The 21,956-nt window shown below is 41.5% G+C and overlaps 1 protein-coding gene across 1 annotated transcript in view; it reads left to right on the top strand.

Annotated features, from left to right (window-relative positions):
* The window catches only part of LOC106903306 (cyclin-dependent kinase 17), a 36,677-nt gene that overhangs the window by 3,998 nt on the left and 10,723 nt on the right, over positions 1 to 21,956 (top strand). The window contains exons 2-7 of the mRNA XM_014967015.2: positions 9,609 to 9,748; positions 13,356 to 13,514; positions 15,045 to 15,178; positions 19,310 to 19,435; positions 21,197 to 21,253; positions 21,543 to 21,657. Coding sequence (XP_014822501.1) covers positions 9,631 to 9,748; positions 13,356 to 13,514; positions 15,045 to 15,178; positions 19,310 to 19,435; positions 21,197 to 21,253; positions 21,543 to 21,657 — 709 coding nt within the window. The 5' untranslated portion in view covers positions 9,609 to 9,630. The remainder of the gene's footprint in view (positions 1 to 9,608; positions 9,749 to 13,355; positions 13,515 to 15,044; positions 15,179 to 19,309; positions 19,436 to 21,196; positions 21,254 to 21,542; positions 21,658 to 21,956) is intronic.

Below are 21,956 nucleotides of genomic sequence, written 5' to 3'. Positions count from 1 at the left end.
GGTGCCTTGCTACAGGAATGTTTGTTTTAAATTATGAGGAAATAGTCATAATATTAGCAGAACAAATATGTAATTTTTACCAGAAGAACGTCTGAAGATTACAAGAAAAAAATGTTTTGAGAAAAAAGTTTTATTTTTCCTGTTGGAGTTCTTATCAAATTAAAGTTGTACTATTAATTTCCTAATAGCACAACTTTATTCTTGTATTACTTCGACTTTGTCATTTGACTTTATTGTTGAATGACTGTATTTTTGTAACATTACAGATTTAATTTTTCCAAAAACAAAAAGTAAATGTAGCCTGATCTTTCCATTTTGTTGTAGAGTTGACCTGAATTAAAACTCCAAATAAATAGGAGCTGTAAAACATCCTTGCCAAACAAAATGGTGAGGCGTTGGGCATGCTGACGTTTTTCAAAAAATTAATCGATTTGTTACAAAGCCGTCTTACGCAGTTTTGAAGACTAAAAAGGATCAATAGCAGACATCGGTAGGAGTTTTGAGGCTGATCTCTTGTTTTTGACTGATAAAACTTTAGTCAATTCTGATTTCATTTCAACAATTGAACAAAAACAAAAGAAGACATAAAACAACATTCAAACTACATGGCTGCTCTGTATTTTTAATATAAGAGTCGGCACTGCTAAATGTGTGCGCGACCCACGGCTGTAAAACAAAGCTTTACAAAATGCTTACAGAGTTGACATTCTTCAGCATCTTATATTAGCATTGCAGCTTGCACTAACAAAACAGGAGTTTCTCTCCGTGTGTGTGTGAGAAAATGTAGGTCTGTGAGATTTCCTGCTGCTGGCTTTTTAAAACCCTGCATGCTCCACGACAGACACAGGTTGAAGCTCAAAAAGAATAAAACAGCACAACTCTGGTCGCATTTCGCTCTCAGAACCGATCGCAACGGAACGAGCTCGCCGTCCAAATCCACGTCTGATTTCTAGATGATAGCTGAAGCAAATTAATGAGTCTTCATTTGATTTATGCTTCTCTTTCTACTTATCAAGATTGAATCTCGTACTCCAGGCTGGCACGTCTAGTAGTGTAACAAGTCACTTCTTGTGTTTGTGGTGCCTTCTGTTTCCTTTAATTAAATCTATAATTTAAATTTTGGAGGGGCGGAGGGGGGGACTTCTGACTCACTACCTGGTTGGGCCACAGAGTTTGCATGTAAGGAACCAGTGCAACAGCCTGCCGTGACGATTTCACAACCCTCAAATCAGCTGCCAAGAGCATGATAGCAATCACGTCACACAACAAACAGAGGCACCTGAAAAGCCCAACCTTCCGTGTGATGTTGTGGATGCTCGATGATTCATTTCATTCGTTTCTTTTTCAGTGCCGTTTCAAATGTTAAAGATTAAATCAAAAGCAAAGTAAGTTTTGCAACGGATGCTTATTTAAAAAAAAGAAAAGGTCAACAGAAAACCTTCCAGGTAGACTGACACGGAGGCCACTGTTTGTGCTTCCACTTTGATGTAATCACTGATGTACTGAATAACATCCCAGCTGGTTCCCAGTCTGTTGTTCCGCTTTTTAACAGCCACAAAGGGGTTGCTCGTTGTCGCTCTCTCTGATGCTAATGTCCGGCTCTCGAACGGAGAACCGGCGACTCTCGAGTCAACGCGCAGCTCAGATGGGTCTGATTATCTCCATGACGAGCCAAACTAGTTAATAACACCGTTGTACCTCAAATCAGCTGTATTCACACCTTTTGATGTTTTTTAAAAAAAAGACTTGAATCATTTTAAATGTGTAGGATACCAAATTAAAGCAAAATTTTAAAATATATTCACATGTCACATCTGAGGATGACCTTTCTTTCCATCCACTGCCTCATGAAAACCTGGTTATGTACAAATGACTGCACTTTTGATTAATTTTGCCTTAATTCGGCTAATTATCAGCTGTATTCATAATCAGGCTTCAATAATCAGGCTTTTTTGCGGTCATGTTATTCCTCTAATGCCTGCTTACCTCTTAGAAGCAGTTCATTGTTTTGCTTTGAGCTCACAAAAGAATATTTACGGATTAAAGCGTCTGTCATTACAGTGAGAAATCACGTTGTGTTACACAACTGCGCATACTTTAGAACCGGTTCAGTGAAGCAATTAACAAGGCCAAAATGTCAGCCGTCCTCTTGCTCCACTTTTCAAAAATCTGATCGATGTTTCTGGAAACAAACGGTTAAGGTACGGGATGCCCTTTTCCCTGCACACGAGTGACTGAAACTTTCAACAAGTCCTCTCAAAACAGTAAACAAGCTAATGTTAGCCTAGCACAAACGGGTTAACATTAAAACCTAATCAGCCGGAGCAAGATGGGAGTTTATTGAAGGCTGTGGGCTGTCTTTAAGGAACTCCGATTGGGATATAATACCTATCAAGATAAAACTTTACAAATATATCAGTAAAGTAGGTAATCAATCAAGTAATAGGATATTACATTTCCAGAAGTCATGGGTTCACATTTTGCCTAGCAGTAATATATATTGTTATTCAAATACTGACAGGCAATCTTAAGAAAGTGGTCAAAATGCTGAACATACAGAGAGCAAAATTAAAAGTTAATTTTATGATCATTACATGAGTCAATTGGCACAATTTACCAAATTATCACACATTGCAAGACACTGTGCAGCTCTGGTTGAGCGTGTAGATTTCTGCTCACGTCGTTTTAACTAGTGTAAATCTTATGCTTTATGGAAATGTGTCGCTGTTTTACGTGGTAGCAGAGCTTTTCTCTTGTTTCTGCCCTGCCCTCTGCTGAACACTCAGTCTGGATTGTTGGTCAGGTACTATGAGCAATCAGAGGTGTTTAAACTGAGACAATAGCTGCCATAGCCGATTCCTGCCTGCTACTGTATTAATTAGTCATCGTTCTGAAAATTGTTATAAGTAATTATGGTAAAATTTCTAGACTCAGAAGGGGATTTTTTATTTTATTTTATTGCTTTCATTTGCTAACTGGAGGTCAGATTGGAGATTTCTGTTGTTGATTTCTGACCTCTGACTTCTCTGTGAGCTGTTTTCAGCATGGAAGTGTTTATGATGGTGAATGAAATGGTTTGTGAGAGCGAAGAGGACCTGCCACTCAGGCTGCTGTAACCATAGCAGCAGGGTTAACTCAGCTGAATCTTGTTGAAATCTGTGGCTTTGGGACACTGCTGGCTCCTTTTTCCCCACATTGTTTCCCATAGGGATTCACAATATTATCAGTATCGACCGATAATAGCTGTAAAATTTAATATCGGACATCGGCCATTCCGTCAAAATAATTCGCCAATTATAGAAAGCATTGTTTTTATAAGACAAACCAGTGACCATGCTGCCTGCTGCAGCACAGCATCATAAGAAACTGTCAAGTATAAATGCACGACTGATGTGCTTTTCACTTGTTGCTTGGGAGCAGGTGGAGTTTAGTTTTGTGAAGATTTACAAATTTGCAACGTTTGAGTGTTGTCACTATCTTAGAGAGAGCAAATGTCATGAGTACATTTGACATTAAACATAACAAGTTGAAAGTGTTGCATCAGCCTCCTTTTTAGCATTTTGTAGCAGGCTAAATTGTCAAAGATTATGCAGTATTTTAACTCCACAATAGAGAAAACCATATCGTTTCAGTAAGCAGATGGAGGACAAAAATATCGGTGTTATCGGCCAAATAATTTCTAGTACATCGGCATATCGGATATCGACCAATATTGTGCCTCCCTAGTTTCTCACAACCATCATCTATGACCCGTCTGTCAGCCTCCAATCAAAGCCTTTGAACGCCGGCGACACGAGAGCCTGGTGTGACGGCGGCGTGAGCGGGAAAATATGTCAAATGAGACATAAAAAGAGTCAAGATAAGGAACAAATGACACGTTACATCGGTGAGTGACGAGCGCATGCTCGCTCATTCAGCACCACGCAGCGCTCCTCCTCATATCCAAGGAAGGCGCCCACTTTTTAGTTATTTTTTTGACTCAGCACAGAGCAGCCTTTATGTTAGACCCCCAGTAACAGACTCAGCAGCCCCTCACTCGTGTCCTCATTGTCCCGGTCAGGTTGGAGAAAAGGCCGCTATTCAGAAAACCCGAGGCTGAGCTCACCCATGAATCACGCCAACTGTCATGCTTCTCCCGTGTTTCATTCTCCCGAGCGTGAGCGCTGCAGCGGCCGGGAACGAGACGTGGGTGTCGTCTGCGTCCCCCGTTGTCCTTTCAGGGAGTGACGTTGGGAGTTTTACGGAGCCCTGCGGGGGTCGTGTGGGGGCTTCGGCCTTGCTCATCCAGACGGAGGCGATCACGTGGCGATTCATGTCCTCAAAAAAAATATGTCTCCGCTCTGCTGTTGTGAGGATCGGGGGGTGGGGAAAGGACAGAATCCATGTGTCTCAGCATCTGCAGTGATCACCTCCTCCTCCTCTCTCTTTTTGATTCCCTGCATCAGCTTCACCTCCGCCCGCTCTTACTGGATAGGTGGAGCTGAGCGTTGTTAGGCTAAAGGAGACGCATTACCTCAGGCCGAGGTGATGTGCGTAAAGACCGAGACACGGTGGGCGAGTAACGGGGAGAGAAAGGCCTTGGCTTCGGATGCAAGATGAAGGGAATCGGAAAACCAGCACGTACGCAAGTTTCCCGCAGTGCTTAGCATTTTCACCACGGACAATACAGTGGGGGTTGCCGTGGCAACAAATGATCGGGAAAACGGCACAGTATTCGGACCCCTTCGTTCCACACCTCAGGGCACCCTTCCTCCTCCTGCTCCTCCTCCTTGCTCTCTCCCCCTCCCAGGGCAGATCTGGAGCTCAGAGCGGACCGGTCTGCTCCTGGGAACAGGGACAAAGCTCAGAGCAGGGATCGTGTCCAAAGCTCCACACTCAACCCCACAACAGGAATGTGGGCCGCTGGACCCGAGCGCTAAAGAGACGCTCCTCTTCTGCCACTTTAGTTCTTCACTGAGGTTTGTTTTCTGGGTCCGAGGACATGAAAAGTTTCCAATTGGATGCTGGTAGTCAGAAGATTTTTTTCCCCGGTTATAATTAAGCATAGGAAAATAAAATAGTGTGGAAATGTTTGTGAATATTTACATCTGTTTGCATCTTCCCCGCCCCCATCAATCTATTCATTCATTCATTCATTCATTCATTCATTCATTCATTCATCTGTCTATCCATCCTTGTTAGGGTGGGCGATATGGACTTAGAATTTTATCACGATATTTCGTAGTACTGTTGTGATGACGATAAAAATGATGATAAAATCGATTACTTCTTAAGGTGACGCAGTATTCGTAGCGCTACAAACATAAATTCTTGCCTTTCAAAAAAAAATAAATTTCTAAGCTTCTTCAGGATGCCACATAATTACAAAAAGTATGATTTACGTCACTAAACTGCACACAGAGACTTCATTTAATCATATTTTTGAATTTGCTTTATTTACTGATGTGTTCGTTTTAAAAAAACATGAGAAAATGGTACGGAAAAAAAGTTTTTAACATTAACTGAAATTTATTTTGACAATCAAAAATCTTATGACATAAAATGATATATGATAAATGGCGACCCTTACATCTTCATATTAAAACATTTGTCCATCCCGACTGTGCAAAGCTGAATCATTTTCACATAGCCCTTTTAAAGTGATGAAACCTTTACATTCCTGTCATCTAGATTCATGAATTAGCACAGGGACTTTTGAGTAAAACTCTGGAAAACGAGAAACGGCAGTAAAATGGTCGTCTGTTGTCATTTGGAGCCACATAATCCCATAATCTTATCTCTGACTGTTAACACAGACGGGATTTCTGCTTTCCAGATTTATTACAGCAATATATTTGGCCTGCAACTATCAGTAATGGTTGTCATTGATTCATTTGTCAAGCGGTTTTTCTGAAAACTACCTACAGAAAAAGCCTTCATGTCTTTGCCATATCCATCATGGTCATTACTGCAATATTACTGAAGTGCTACATTCATCTACTTTATTTAAAGTGAGTGCTCTATTGGGGAAGTTATCAGCGTCAGCGGTAATGAGTAGCATTTGTTTTCTGAGAAAAGTGGAGCCGTGAGTGTGCTGCACACATGTTGCAGGGTGTGTGTGTGACGGCAGCGGGACAGTGAGGCGACGCGGCGAGCGGGGCAGGAGATGACGGACCACCGCTGACGTGTCTCGAGGCGGAACCGACGGATCTGATGTTGTGACAGGCGAGTCGGCGTCCTTTCCCCTCATCTTGGCTCGTGGAAAATCAGATTGATTGTGTTTTTACTAAGAATAACTCGGTGGGAACAAATCGAGGAGAAAATGCAGAAGTGAAATTTGTTTTTGTGAAAATATGCTCTCCGTACTTTGCTGTGACGATCGAAGGACTCAGATATTCAACCGCGGTGCTGTTTGACTTCTTTTACTGAATGAAATATTGATAAACCTAACATTTTATCAAAGTATTTAGTGGTATTTAATCTCCTTTTTCGCTAATAAACTTTCCCTTTTTAATACAATCCTTTTTCAATTTTGTCAGAATTTTAAATTTTTGGAGTTATAGATGCATGGATCTGGATTTTCCCACTAATTTCTGATTTTCTTTGTGTAGAAAAAAGGAAAAAGGTGCTGCAGGTTATGTTAATAAAAAGCAGTCTATTCAAATCCAACAGAAAATGAAAGATTTTGTCAAGCCTGTCGGGCAGCTAATGCTAATTTCAATTCAATCACAACTGAATTCAAACATCCAGCAGCAAAAAGAGCGACTGTGAAATTCTTGGCTGTATTTTCTCGCAGCTGGAAGCTTTATCATTTTTACTGTTATCACAGGATGACTAGATGTTGACAGCAGGTCTTTGTAACACGCTGTTCCTGAGGAATGTCTCTGAATGCAGTAAATTAATACCATCTTTCTCGGTTTCTCTGCTTATTTTCCCACCCTCTTTGGATGAATGGTGTGCTCAGTTTTATGTGGAGCTCGATGTCCTGATGCATGATGTACAGATTAGTATTTTTCTCTGCACTGTCCCCGTTTGCCTTGGCCTCTGGCCAGGTCAGTGTTGGGCTGCTGCTGCGTGTGGAGTGAGTAAGGACAGGCTCGCTGCTTCTCACCTCATAGGACAGATTTTAGAGGAAAAAAAAACCTTTAATCCCTGCTTTAAACCTAAATTAGAATAACGTCCATCGTGTAAATACTGTAAATCTACTAAAGCGTGAATATTCCGGCAATTCTCCTTAGCAACAGCTGGTTCAGTAAAAGCGTTTAAATTGTTTAAATGCCACAGCCTTTCAGTTTCATTTGGTCATTATCTGAGCTGCCTTGTTTTGTGATCGGTTGGTTGCTCAACAAAAGCAATTTGGTTCCCACAATGTGAAAATAGACCCGGGTTCTTCTCGGTTCTTTCAACTTGAAAGGAAGTGTAGATGGGGAGAGGGGGAGGAAAAAAAAAGTTTCAATTTCAGCTCTATTTTCAGACTAAGTTGTTAAAAATAAGAGTCGTCCGTCGTGCTGCGATTTTAGATGACACGAGCGGAAAGGTGAATAGAGAAACTCGGTAGGTTCATTACACATGGTGATATATTTGAGGTACTTATTTCAGTTCAGCTTTGTGACTACAACCCCAAATTTAATTTGATGTGAAGTTTATTTCCGTAACTCATTTCATCAACAAGACATGATAGTGACCAATTATGAAACGATAAACATGACCAATGGTCAAAAGCCGTCATCAGAATAATCAAGCAAATATACACATGAAATATGCTGTTCCATGCTCTACTTTCTGCTAATCAAAGGTAAATCTAAACAGACGGGATTCTAGCCTGGATTTAAAGGAACTCAGTGTTTCAGCTGTTTTGCAGTTTTCTGGAACCAGAAAACAGAGACTTTTTTTGGGGGGCAAAATGAATGTACGTAGCTGAAAATAGACACCAACATCGGTAGCCTACAAGGTCCTTGTTAAGCTTAAGGTTCTGTATTGATAGCTAGTCATCTTTTAGCTAACATTACCTGCATCCAACAGCTTTACTCAACTCAGTCGGTTAGTTTGGAGGGAAAAACTGTGAGAAGTTCTTTGCGTTTTGCTGGTTTGCTGCCGTGATTCTAACACAAACCTACGTAGCTCCGCCCAGCAGCAGCAGGTCTCCTTCACAGGTGGAAACCCAGCGCGAGCATCGTAGCGCTCATGTTGCGTTTAAAGGCGGCTCGGAAAAACAGGTTACAACATGTTAACAACGGATTAAACAGTTTTAACTGCTGATAAAAGTGACAGAGGACACAAATATGGGAAGTGTGGAAGCCTCTACTGTATCAAATTGACAGGAATAACAGAGAGTTGGCCATTCTAAGGTAAAAACCCAGCGCATACAGTGTTCATGTTTTGTTTTTTTTTTCATCCAGACGGCTTCCCGCGCCCCCCCTGCAATGACACGGCGCCCCACAGTTTGGGAACCTCTGCTCTAGTCAATGTTACTAAAGACAAACACATTAATAAGTTTCTCTAGATCTTGCTGGGACATTAGTACTGTTAGTCCTGGAAACGTTGTTCAGGTGATAGAAGGCTGACTTTGTAACTACCTTTGTGTGTCTCTGAATGTTCAGGTCTGAGTCACTAAATAACCACATTCTGATTTTCTAGCTGCAATAATTGAAACAGTGTGCTGACTCTAGTGTCTAAATACCACTTTGGACCAGAAACTAATATTTCTCAACATGATGTTGGGACAATGTTGAGGCCTATACGATCATCTGGAAGACTGGAGGTGGTTATTCTTTTGCAAGAGGTTACCTAACACTTGGATAAACATGTTTCTTTATGTGAATTTATATTAAAAAAACACCTGTTAGTGATCGGGTTTTCTGGACTTGTATCCGTTTATCTGTGACCCTGTGCAGCAGTTACCCAGCAGTGAACCTCGAGGGACTGTTGCTCCTCCTGTGTTTTTGTCTCTGGCCTTACTCATCGGCATCGCAGACAGACGCATGTCCAGATCTGCTGAAGGCGTCTGGATACCTACATGAGATCACGGGGAGAGGCTGTTTGTTTAATCTGCAAATATCACCGGTCTTGATTCAAAGTCGCCGTATCGCGGGAGGCTCCCCCCCTCCACGTACGGTGGCACCGTCTCCAAACGCCCCCCAATTAGCCGCTGTCACGCAGCCCGTAAATGAGGCTGGAATGTGTGATGTGGACTCGGCGCGGCCCGGGCTCGTCCTGAACCATTCAGCAGCTAATCCCCCCCCCTGCTGGTTCCTGTGATTTTCCTTCATAACTTGGTGTGCCAGGAATTGTGCTGTAAAAAAAAAAGTTGCGTGTAGGAATCTCTCACCAACCTGTCGTGCTTTTCGCCCTGAGGGAGGCCTGCGGAGTGAGAGTTGAGTCATGATTATATAGTCACCGTGTCGATTTTTCATTGTTTGCCCCGTCGGATTCCTGGTGATCTTTTACTACGTCTCTTCTTGAGATTGCGAAACATAACAGCAGGTGGATGAGGTGTCTTCACCCAGAGCGGGTTTATGTAACAGATTTCACGGTGTGAAATGCCAAGGCCTGTATCAGGAAGACAAGCCTACAAGCTGTATCTATTACCGCCACTAACATTTTATTTGTTTATTTTTTCCATTTCGAAGGCCTCCCCTTCCTGAGAGCTCCATGGAGAAGATGAAGCGGTTCAAGCGACGTCTCAGTCAGACGCTGCGAGGCAGCCACACCATCGACGAGTCTCTGTCGGAGCTGGCTGAGCAGATCACGATAGACGAGAAGGACAGCGGTGAGCTTCGCTAAATGCTACGTCATCACGAAAAGCGGAATCTACGTTCCGACCTCATGTCCTCCATATTTACACTCTTTACACACATCACATTTCATCAATTACTGCACATAGAGTCGATGTGTAGATGTAAGAAACAGTAGAGGGGCTTGGTGGCAGCCTCATTGTGTGGGGCGGCTTTTCTTCTGCAGGGAAGAGGTTTCCATGTTCTTCTTAGTAAAGAAGAATGGGCCAACACTTCAGTCTGTAGGAGAGCAAACTGTTGGGAAAAATACCACAAAACACAACCAGCTGTAACTGCAGCAAAATCTGGTCCTAAGAACTCTTGATGCACACCGCACTTTTCAGAATTTTATTTGTGAAAATTGTTAAAAACCACTCAACCTTTCCCATGCGCCTCAACAAACGATGTTGCGCTTTGTCTTGATCTGTCACAAATGTGACGATGTAAAAGTTGAGGGTCAGAATGACCTTTGCTGCGTGTGGGCTGATGAAGCCCGACTCTTATCTCTTTGCGTCATTTAAAATGTAAATTTTCACATCCCGTTCTGTTTCAAGGGTGAGTTTTTAAATCATCCAGTAAGCCTCCTGCACTGCAGAAAGCATTGACGAAGCTGTGATGGCTGCTGTGAGCCAGATGCAGAAGTCTTGCATAATATTAGCAGGTTAAGAGAGTGTAAAGGAACCGATTCTCTATTTATATAAATTCTGTCGAAATCCCGGCATTGGAACAGTGTTATATCACTATGTTATATAAAAGACGGGACGTTTTATTCCAGCGTTTCTTCTCTGAGAAGCTGAATTTGTCGGTGAGATGCGCTTTCACAGTTGCTTATCTCCCAGACTTGTTTCATGTTTCAGGGAAGGTGAGCATAGTTTCCCACAGCAATGCTGCCTGGCGAGAAGTGAATCACCTTGGTGATTTTTCAACAACACACAGTCAGATCTGACTCCACAGCTTTATAGCTCAGCTCCTCTGTAACGTTTATATATGGCTGAGTTTAGGACAGAGAACTCTTAATGGAGTCAATTTCATTTAATATTTGAATTTAAAATTCCTGCAGATATGCGCAGTTTGAATTATATTTATTTAATAAATAGTTTTTCAGTATTTTTTCAGTATCTTTGAACATAAACTGAAAAGTATAATCAACCAGACTAGAATTGGCTAATTTTTGTTTTAAAATCTGATTCTTTTCAATGCATCAAAATTGAGCATCAAACCAAACATGCATTTTTTTCTTTAATAAGAATCAAGTATAGTTTAGGAACACACATTAGCCTGTTTTGCTTATGTATCATCAGTAAAAAAAATGGAAACTCTCCAAATTGGAAATGAGTTGATCAGGTTTCGCTTAAAACCTGAAGCAGACCTGAAAAATCTGGACCAGTGGATGTATAATCTCTCACTTCGGTTTGCATTTATCAATAAAACAGACTAATGTAAATGTTGCACTTTTACTTTAAACCCATACTATCCTTAAGCTGTCACAGAAGTTGTAGAGAAACGACTCCTTCCTCTGCACAGCTCCACTCTTGAGCCACTTTGCCATGTTTTAATGTCGGAGTAGAAACATTTTGTACTTTTCGAGCGAAGACTCCAGTTTCCCTGAATCCTGTTGAAGGTTGTGGCCTTCGAGGCATCAGGTTAAAGCAGGGTGGCACTGCGCTCCTCCTCTTTATTTATTTATTTTTTGCAAAATCTGCAGGGAAGGAGGGATGAGAGGAGGAGCCGACATGCCTCGGTGTGCTATCATGTCGTTGCTATGGCTCTCAAGGTCTGGAAACAGTCTTGAATTTCCATGACATTGCCACGGCGACTTGGCTGACTTGGTGCAATCATCCAGGCATCTTTATTCATGGCCTCCTCTGTTCTTAATCCCCGCACCTCTAAACTCTTCGTTCCTTTTAGCTTCGGCTGCAGAGGATGACCCTCCGGTCGCACTCCCCCATCTCCTCCTCTTTCTGAGAACTCACTGGGCTTCGCAATGAGCTTTTTGTGTTGCGTTAACACCAAGTTTGCGGCGCTCTTTGCTTGCATAATGGGGGATGCAGAATCACCGCATTTCTCTGGGAGAAGGAAAGATTGCAGCCTTGTTTACCAGCAAGCAGGGTAGAGACGAGACATAATGGAGTAGCCAGATGAGATTTGATCTGAACTGTGTGATTGGTTCTGCTGCTGATCTGCTTATGCAACACCCATAAATCAGGCCAGCAGCAGCAGCCCCAGCAGGGGAAGTGACAGAAGGACATGGGAATCACATGGCTGCATGTACAGTTTTTATCTGAATTATAGTAAGTTTTTCATTGTTTGTTTTGTACATCAAAGTAAGACCAGCTATGTAAAGAGAAAGTTCTAACTAGAAAAAAAAACACCTAAAAGTAGGTCACCTAGTTGCTTTCATTGAAAACAGAAAAACAGCTATTTTTACTGCTGCAAAAATAATTTAGTCTGTGCTGATATAAGGTGATCTAACCGATTAGAGACTGTGGAGCAGTTATACATGCCCCCCCCGGGGGCTTGTTAGGGGGCATTTGGAGGGATTGTTCGTCCGAGGCACCTAACAGGTTAGGACCGGCCCTGCTGCCAGCTGTCCGTTTTTGAAACAGCATTAATTAAGTAGAAGGACAATGTGTTTGTTTGTTCCTACAATAAACAGAAATATTTCCATACCAAGCTTAAAACCAGTGTAATAACCTTCCATCAACAAGCACAGTGTGAGCATACATTTTAAATAAAATATATTTCCTTCACGTTTGAGGGCCCATACTTCAGCAAACACAGATAAAGTGTTTTTGAATTTGACGGAAAATGCCATCTGTAAACTTCATAAGCTTTGTGCGCAGTTGAATTGCTTCTGACAGAAATCAGCCTCACTGGTTCAAGCTGTAGCGTTTGAAGCTGGAAGCCAGTCAAATCCATCAGTCATAAACACATAAAAACATGTTTCCCTCTGACCCTGAATCAACACACGCTAATCTGCGTAATCCATAGCTCCGATGGAACAATCCTCCTGATGCCGTCTCCAAGTCGCACAACGTCCCCGTCTGTCTGCGGCCAATCAGCTGCTGCTTCTCTGCAGATCCATTTTCTCCTCAATGACTTTAACCTGCTCATTTCTCACAGCGCAGAACAGATAACGCTGTTTCACCGCTGTATTTACATTTGGTAATGTGTTATCAGAGGAAGGCTGTGGGAGGGACGGAGTTGTAGGTTTAAAAAAATCAAGCATTTTGAGGATACATTGTCTCCGATAAAATAATGTTTGACAGCCTTTTACCAGTGTGGGACACAAACCTATAAAAGACGATATAAAAACATTGTCCTTATTTAACTTGTTTGAGTTTTACAAAGAGTTAGATGTTAGATGCGCTTATAATTGATGATAAATTGAAACTGAAAGAGCTGACAATAAGTCAGTCATAGATTGTTTTTATCATATTTTCAAAATTATAGTGTCAACTATTATGTATTTCGTTGTATTTGACTTTTAGTTGTATGAAAATGTCTATTTCCCTATAAAATTGATTATTAGAATATCATTAAGTGATACATTCTTGTGTAAAGTGGACGTGTTCGTAACAGGAAGTGTCCTTTGTCCCGCAGAGCCCATCGTGAGGAACGGCCGTCCTTCTTCGGCCCACAGCGTCCACTCGTACCTTCACCAGTACACGGGCTCCTTTAAGAAGCCGCCAATGAGACGGCCGCAGAGCGTCATCGGAGGAGGGCTGGGTCTGGTTATGCCTCGCAACGGCAGCCGCCTCGGTGAGCCGTCGCACCGGTGCTTTCAGAGCTGAAAATATTGCTGGAAATCTCAATTTCCTTCCACACTGAACTTCTGTCGATTTTTACCCCGGTGAATTTAGCTTAAAACATTTAAATAAGATTCGGAAAATGTTGTATTTTAATTCCCCTGAAGGGAAACAATCCAGCTGCGTCTAACGAGCGCGAGCGTAGAGTAACCCTCCTGATGTGGGAACGCATGCATGCACAGAGTTCACAAAGAAACGCAGCGAAGGCCTGTTTTTCTTTCACATGTTTATTTATAATAAACACAACTAGAAATAATGGAGATTCTTCAAGGCAAAGCAAGGGTTCAAGTTCACAATGCATCAGTGCTTTACATAAATATGAAGCCCAGAGGGAATAGAAGTGTGCTTTGTTTCTGAATGTGCTCAGGCAAGAGGAAAATTATATTTGTTGCTTTGCTTTTTTTCCCCCGTAAGGCTCATCGCCAGTGACATAAATAAAATCTGCCAGACAAATTAAACCTCATTTACTTGTTCTGTGTCCTCTGACATTAACACACAGAAGGTCTGAAGCTATCCTGCTCCAAAGAGCGATGTATTGTTCTTTCCTTTTCTAAATAAAGTGTAAAGTTGGACGAGCTTTATGAACAAGGTCCAAAATCTTGATTTGTGCAGAAGCAAAATGAATGTCACTTCATGCCATGTAACTGTAAGCTGCTCCATTGTCCAGAACTCCAACTTTATTAGCAATTTGAACTTAAACTTGACCAACTTAATTACTTTGCATCTATCAACAAATTAAGTAAATTAAAAATATTTCAATACATTGTCTAGCTTTGGTTAATGTGATCAGTTTTACAAAAAAGTAGAGAGATAACCCAGATATATTGGAAATTTAATGTTTTTGTAATATTAACAAGAAGTCATGACACAGTCTTTTTTTGTTAAATAAAAATGACACAAACCACAATTCTGTGTTAAATGTTTTTTTAACTCGCAGCATGTATAAAGGTTATCAAACATTTTCTTTCTTTTTTTTTTTTTTACAGCGACAACATTTTCTTCCTTTAGACTTTCTGACCGCTGTCCTTTGCTCGACAAACGTGGCTTAATCAATAATTTTTAACTGATGACCCGACTCTGCAAAAAGGACAGTTTCTGTCAGAAACAAACTTCCAGTTTCAAATCTAAATCTACTAGAGTACGATTAGTTGAAGCTGGGTGATGCAAACTGATTTAGGTTTTTTATTTACTATTATTAAGTGTTCTAATACAGCAACCAGTGTACACAGTGTAAATAATGTGTACACTGTGTGTTTACATTAGCTTAAACATTAGCTTAAAAGCTGGTAATCACATTAAGTGTGGTGTAAAAACTTTGTATCATGCGTGGAACTGTTAGATATTTAAACACATTAAACTTCCTGTGTATTTAATTTAGATTTGAGGTAAAGAGACCCCCTGCAGAGGCACTGAGGAGCCCTGTGTGGGTCCAGAGCCACATGTTGCACATCCCTGCCTTACTGTTTTTCTTCCTATTGTCCAGATATTGTCCATGAGAACATAAACATGGGGTCAGACGGGGAGAGCGACCAGGCGTCGGGGACGTCCTCCGACGAGGTGCAGTCGCCCACGGGAGTCTGTCTGAGGAACAAAGGGAACAGACGCATCTCTGCTGAGGTGAGATGAGCTCCAGTGTCACATTTCAGACTGGTAACGTCCTCACTTTTCCTCTCCGCTCGTCAAACCGTGGACGTCTTGTTGGATGCGAGTCATCCGTCTGTCTTAACAAACTCTGACGCGTGAAAACGCTCCGGCGTATTAACTCGGCCGGTTCTGCTGCTGTCTGATTATTCAGCCTCTTCTTCGTGGCTGAACGTATGTTTTGAAGATGTCGGAGGAATAAAGGGGAGTCTGATCATCTCACTGAAGGCTTTTTCAGCAGACAAACTGCATCGCCGCGTAGGCGTGTTCTCAGTGTGAACACACTCCCTCTTCTTCCACTTATTGTTCTTCAGAGTTTTAAAAACGTGGTTTGAAAGCTTTTACTATTGTCGCTACGTCCGCCTACTCCGAGCCCTTCTTCTCCGTCTCTCTCTCACATCCTGCCGAGAGCGACTCAAGTTCGGCGAACCTCTGGTGATTACATAACGCGAAGAGATGAAGGAACAATCTCTGATTGTCTCTTTGTTTCCTTCAGATTGCTCTTCATTACACAGTAAAAGGTATTTCTCTCTTATGAGTTAAACGAGGTGTAAAAAATAAAGTGATTGAATTTAAAATTATTGCACTAGATCAGGGGTCTGCAACCTTTACATTCTAAGGAGCCTTTCTTTCTTTGTCCAGCTCAGTAAAACTTTCGAGTTAAAGTTAAATGTTACAGGACTTATTGAAAAAAAAGACAATTTGTCATTTTGATGAACACACTGCAGGAAGTGTGTGGTTATTCTCAAATAATCATTCTGTCCTTTTTACATGTTTTGGGGCTTTAAAACTTTTGCGGGTGAATAAATTTTCTCCAGAAAGATGTTGACTCTTACGGGAAATATTGAAAACAGTTTTCAACATAAAAACATGTTGCTGGTCCTTTTAGTGACATTCTGTTGTGGGAATTCAGTGTAATGATTACTTAAAAGCAGATGAAACCTGCATTTCTTATTACATCAATATTTAAAATTATTAGCTTGTTTATTATTTTGTTGTTCTTTGTTATTAAGAACCGTTGTTAAATGTCCAGAGATCCTCTTGCACCTCTGGAGCCACAAGTTGTCGACCTCTGGGTGAGACTGATGTCACTAACAGAGATTTTTATTAACATAACATGTAAAAGAAATGTATGTTTGAGAATGAAAGTCTGCTAAATTATTTATAAAAAAAAACTTTATTCACTTAAATTTGCCAACTTTTCCCCCAGAACATATTGATCCAACATGTTTATTAAAATCTTCCTGCAAAAGTTGTCTCGATATTTTAGGTCTTATACGTGTTTATCTGTTTTGTGCACTTCTAACAAATGCAGGTGTCGCATTCGTTGGAAGCAAATGCGACGCCTGCATGCGCGTGCAGGGCGTCTCGGGTTTTAATGGGCTGATGAGATTTAAAGGATGAACAGCTGACATGAATCAGGAATCGGGACAAATGTCTGTCCAAGTGAATCCTCAGAAAGACGAACGTCCCTCCCTCATCGTCGCATTTTAATGGATGTCGTTTTTGCCATTAAAACGTGACAAAATAAAAAAGGTCGCATGTTCCAGTGTTTTCACATGTCAAGTTTTTTTTTTGTGGTTCCAACTGAAAACGGGACAAATGAGTTTAAACAAGGTGATTTCATCATAAATGAGCACTTGTTTTTGCAGACACCATGCATGGAAGATTGCGTGTGGTTGGAAAATAAAAAACCTGATGTACTTGTGGTATAAATTTTGTGCTGCCCACACATAGAGCTGAGCTCTGAGAGAGCAGCACACCTCATACTTCCTGTTTCACAAGCAGAAAGCGTTCATTACAATGAAAGTCACAGAGAAACTGACAGGTATCTGGCAACAGCGCAAGCTTATTATTAATGAGGAGCAGCCATTGTGGTCTTTTTTGGCGGCTTCACTGACCGGCAGAAACGAGAGCGTCCCTGTGCGTGCTCAGGTGGCGGATCGCGTTTCTGCAGAGGAAGCCATGCCGTTTTTGGGATTACATCACCAGGATTAGTGTAATGCGGCCCAGATGGGCCGGTGTTGTAAGGGATTAGAACGGGACGATTGGACGACTGGAGGAGGGGAGGCACGGGGGCAAAGGTCAGGCGATGGATGGACGTCGCTTGGACAAAACCGCCAAATCTGGGCGCGGGAACTGCGGGGGGAATGTTTCTGGAAACATGCGAACATCCCAGCAGCCTGCCACCAAGCCGAGCATCTGTTGAATAATCTGCCATCAGCAAATTGTTCGAAAAAATGTACAAAAGAGCGACAGATGCCCATTGGAGAACCGCAGCGTTTTTGTTGATGGCTTTAGATGAAAACAAACTGAGATGGCAGGATGTGAAAATCTAAAGCATTTTTCTAAGGAAATGCTGAGATTAGGACTGCAACTAGCAATTATTCTATTGATTATTCTGACAATCGGATAAAAAACTGGCACATTCTGCAGAATTTTCATTTTACCACTTAGGCCTTTTTATACAACTCTAGAAATGCAGCAAAAGATGCAGGAAAATAAAGACTTAAATATTTTTTTAACAGTTTAGTCCCTAAAATGCAACAACATAGCATTCCTTCAGTACATTTGAACTGGGTGACGGTAAAACTGAGAAGTTTTGGCTAAAACTTATTTACAGACTAAGGTGTTTTTATCTTATATGCAAAATGTAGATGTATATTGTGTAGTTTTGGTGTAACTGCTGCTCTGAATTTATTGATTTTTCAGCAAATGGCCTATTTTGTCAACTTTATTAATTCAATTACTAAATTAGGTAACTATTATTTCAATAATTGATTAATTGTTCGATCCCTACTTTAGATCTAATTTAAAAACATCTAATTGGTTCTAGGATAAAATATTTTAACCAAATATCTACCGAAGTTTTTTTTATACACATTTATAAAGCTTATTATAAATAATGGTATGCTACCATAATTAAATATTTATATTTAATCAGTAATTATGCAGTTTAATTCACAAACCAGTTTGCATTGATTAAACCTATTTTGTCTTAAATGTGAATTGGAAATGTAACATTTTAATTATGTTTGCAAATTCGCCAACCACTTATTGAGCACATTTCTGTTCACCTTGTGCAGCAGCAGATTATCAACCTGCTCGACTTTCTACTTCCTGTTTTATTCATCTACCCGCCTCCGTGTTCTGAGCTGCAAACGGCCTAAAACTTCGCTCGCTGTTGTATTTGAATGAGAGGCTGAAGGTCAGCCGGCCCGTCCAGAAGGCTGGTGTAGATCCATCAGTTTCCCATGTGCTGAAATGTTAGTTACATAAAAGTCGGCGTTGGCTGAAAACAGGAAGTTTAGGTGTAAATGTTCCAGCTGGAGGCAGAGTTACAGCAGCGAGAGAGGCCGGATTAAAAACGGTGATCTAACCAGCTGGAGATGCATTTTGGGAAGGATCCAGATGTCGAGTCTGTTTGAGTTTATGTAACATGTCAGCGGGACCGCGGTGGAGCAGCGGGGCATTCCAGGACCTTTTCTCAGATTTCTCAAAGGGACAAACCTGTAATATGACAAAAGGTGCCTTAGAATAAAAAAAAAGAAACATTCTGCTGCAGGTGTGTTACGTAAACACACCTGTTATGTTTTATTGAGACGGTTTGCGACGTTGATTTTGATTTGAAGCTAATTGTGTGGCTGATTTCAGAACAAACACAGTTTGATTGTTTCAAAGCAAAGACTAAATGATTACAGAGTTGACTCTATTAGCTACCTTTGGTGTCTTAAACGAGAAATCTCCATGGTTAGGACAGCTAATATTGCCAAGAAAAAAAAAATGTTTTTGTGTGTATTCTAAAACTATAGCTGCTAACCTTTATCTTGAAGATTGTCAAGACGCTAAGCTTAAGCTTAAATATTCAAAAACATACAGTTTGTTCAGCCGCCTGCTGGAAGTCTTGCTCTCTCTCTCTGTTTTGTAGCCTGAATGAACAGGAGACGCACATCCACACAGTAGAAAATACTGTTCTTTAAACTCCGTCCTTGCATCTCTGCATGTTGGGAGGAAAAAACGTCTCTTCTGTGTTTCAGTCTGATAACTTTTGTTTCTCTTTGTTTCCTAATGATCTGTTTCATATTTTCATCCGGGTTTTATTTGCAGGACTTGAACAAACGTCTGTCCCTGCCCGCCGACATCCGGATACCCGACGGCTACCTGCAGAAGCTGCAGCTGAGCAGCCCGGCCTTCGATCAGCCGCTGAGCCGACGCTCCCGCAGAGCATCGCTGGTGAGGAAGAGGAGGAGTTTTAATATCGGGTTTATTGCGTCGTGGTCCAGAAAGGTCAAGTAGGAAGAGGCAGCAGCTCAAATCAGCTCCAGTTCTCAACATCAAACACGTTAAATAAGAAGTAGGGATCACAGGCTGTGTGTCTTTTGGTCAGAAACGTCTTTATTTTTTATTTACAATTGCAATTATTTGACTGGAACATGCTTGGATTTTAATAGAGAGCCTGCGCTAACTGTTGGATTATTTAGTAGCTGAAAAAGATAATTTGGATTAAAAAAATAGCAGAAGCATTTCTCTCAAAGGTGTTAAAATTGAAGCTAAAAATCCAGATTCACTTCTGCAGAAAGCCTGCTCTGATTCCTTCAGACTTGCAAATTGAAGTTAGAGGTTCTTGTTTTTTTCCCCCCCTCAAGAATCTGACATTTTGTGACGTCAGCTTCTCTGAACCACATCCAGAGTAAATGCCACTTTCTCTCTACGCAAATAAAACCTGAGAACAGCAAAGACGAGCAGCTTGAACAAGTTGTTTGGTTAGATGACGGATACAGTTTCTCCCTCCAACTGGAATCCCAACACGTTTGGGGAAAAGACGCTGATGAGATTTCTCCCAGGGGCTTTTATGGGAGCAGTATTTCTGCATAACAATGAATCAAGGCTGAAGCTGCTGGAATGGTTGGTTCAGGCCAGGTATGTCGTCTGACTTGATATTTAAAAAAAAAAACAACAACCATAATGACCCTTCTGAGAAAATCATCTGAACCAGGGAAGATTTCATCAAAACACATAAAAAAAGAAGTTTCATTAGAAGTTCAATTCCTGTTTTTCCCTCGCTCTTTTTCTAAATTCGCCTCTATTCAGGTGAATTTAGACATTTTTAAAAGCAACATTGGACCGGCTGAAAATGCACTTTCACAGGGAAATCTCATAACTGTCGCCTCTTAAATCACACTCGATAAAATTGAGTTCCTTCTGCCAACGTCTGAGGTTGACGTCCTGTGAGTAAGAGAAAGGAGAGTTCAGTAGAAACGGAGCGGACGGGTCGTGGCGAGGCTGCTCCGTAATAAAGCCGACTGCGAGAGCCGTGTCTAATTTAAAAGCAGAAGTGAGAGAATCTGATCCTTCCAGCTTGTTGCCATGTGTTTTGTGAAGCTTTGTGAGAAAGCTTCAGTAATTGGCTTGAGATTCTACTTTGAATTGCATTGTTAAAAAAAGAAAGGGGGAAAAAAAAAAAAAAGCGGAACTGAGGAATACGTAACCCTGTCCCCACCCGGCCAGTTGGCTTCATTAGCATACATGCTTCCCTGCAGGGTTGTTTATAAAGCTCTGAATGGCTTCAGTCGAGTGTTAGACTCCCTGACCTTTCAGCTCGGCAAGAGCTCTGGCCTCTGCAAAGGCGCCGCTCTCACATTCATACATGAACCAGCCTCAGTTTTGAAAGAAATCTAGAGAATTTAAACGTTTCCTTCAGAAATCCACATCGATGTTTCTCCAGACTGAAGAAACGCCAACCTGGAGGTTGGAAAACTCGTCGTTGCTTAGCCTTCCTGTTTGCGAACTCGTCCCAAAAGCCAAAAGCAAACTTTCTTTTGTCACAACTGATTAGTTCTGATTCGGTTTTGGGCGTTTGACCTCCTGACATCGCCCCTCGTCTCGCGCTGCCAGGCAGTCGTAAGGATTCGTCGCCACGTCTGTTAATGTTGTCGCTGCTAATAAAGAGGCTTCGCACATTAATGTTGTTTGTCCTCTTCTTCTTCCCTCCAGTCGGAAATCGGGTTTGGGAAGCTGGAGACGTACATCAAACTGGACAAACTGGGGGAGGTATGCGAGACGCCTCTCCTCTCGTCACCCGGGCCCAGACGATCTCGTTGTGACTGATAAAACTAACACAGTTCCCTCTTGTCATTCTTCCTTTCTTCCTACTTTCTATATTATTTGCTTTCTTTTTTGCTTGCTTAATCTCTCATTTAATACTTCAAAATAAACGTAAAAGATGCGAGAGCTGAAAAGCTGAACGTGTGGACAAATATAAAGCTTTTAACATGATGCTGCTTCTGTCCAGCAGCTCTGAGGCCTTTTTGTTCATCCTCCCTCTCCTCCTGCTCTCCAGGGAACGTATGCAACGGTTTTCAAGGGGAGGAGCAAGCTGACGGACAACCTGGTGGCGCTGAAGGAGATCAGACTGGAGCACGAGGAAGGGGCCCCATGTACGGCTATCAGAGAAGGTAGGAAGCAGCCGAAGGCATTTTGCTGCACAGTAGCAAGTTTAATGCTGAATGCGGCTTTAGTTTTTAGACTTCTTAACCTACACACTAAATGTTGCGTTTGACAGGATGCAGCCTCCTTAGTGTAAAGCACAGTGGAGGCAGCATCATGCTCTGGGGTTGCTTTTCTTCAGCAAGGAGATTTTATTTATTTATTTTGTGGAAAAATATACCACAAATCATTTATTAGAGATTTATTTTTTCAGAGAAAGCAGGTGAGACATTTCAAAACATAAGATTTTGTGACATTTTACTTTGTC

The sequence above is a fragment of the Poecilia mexicana genome, unplaced genomic scaffold (genome assembly GCF_051168715.1).
Source record: "Poecilia mexicana isolate PSO_F unplaced genomic scaffold, ASM5116871v1 scaffold_6, whole genome shotgun sequence".
Lineage (NCBI taxonomy): Eukaryota > Metazoa > Chordata > Actinopteri > Cyprinodontiformes > Poeciliidae > Poecilia > Poecilia mexicana.
Note: the sequence above shows the minus strand (reverse complement) of the source record. Positions and strands in the feature narration are given on the sequence as shown.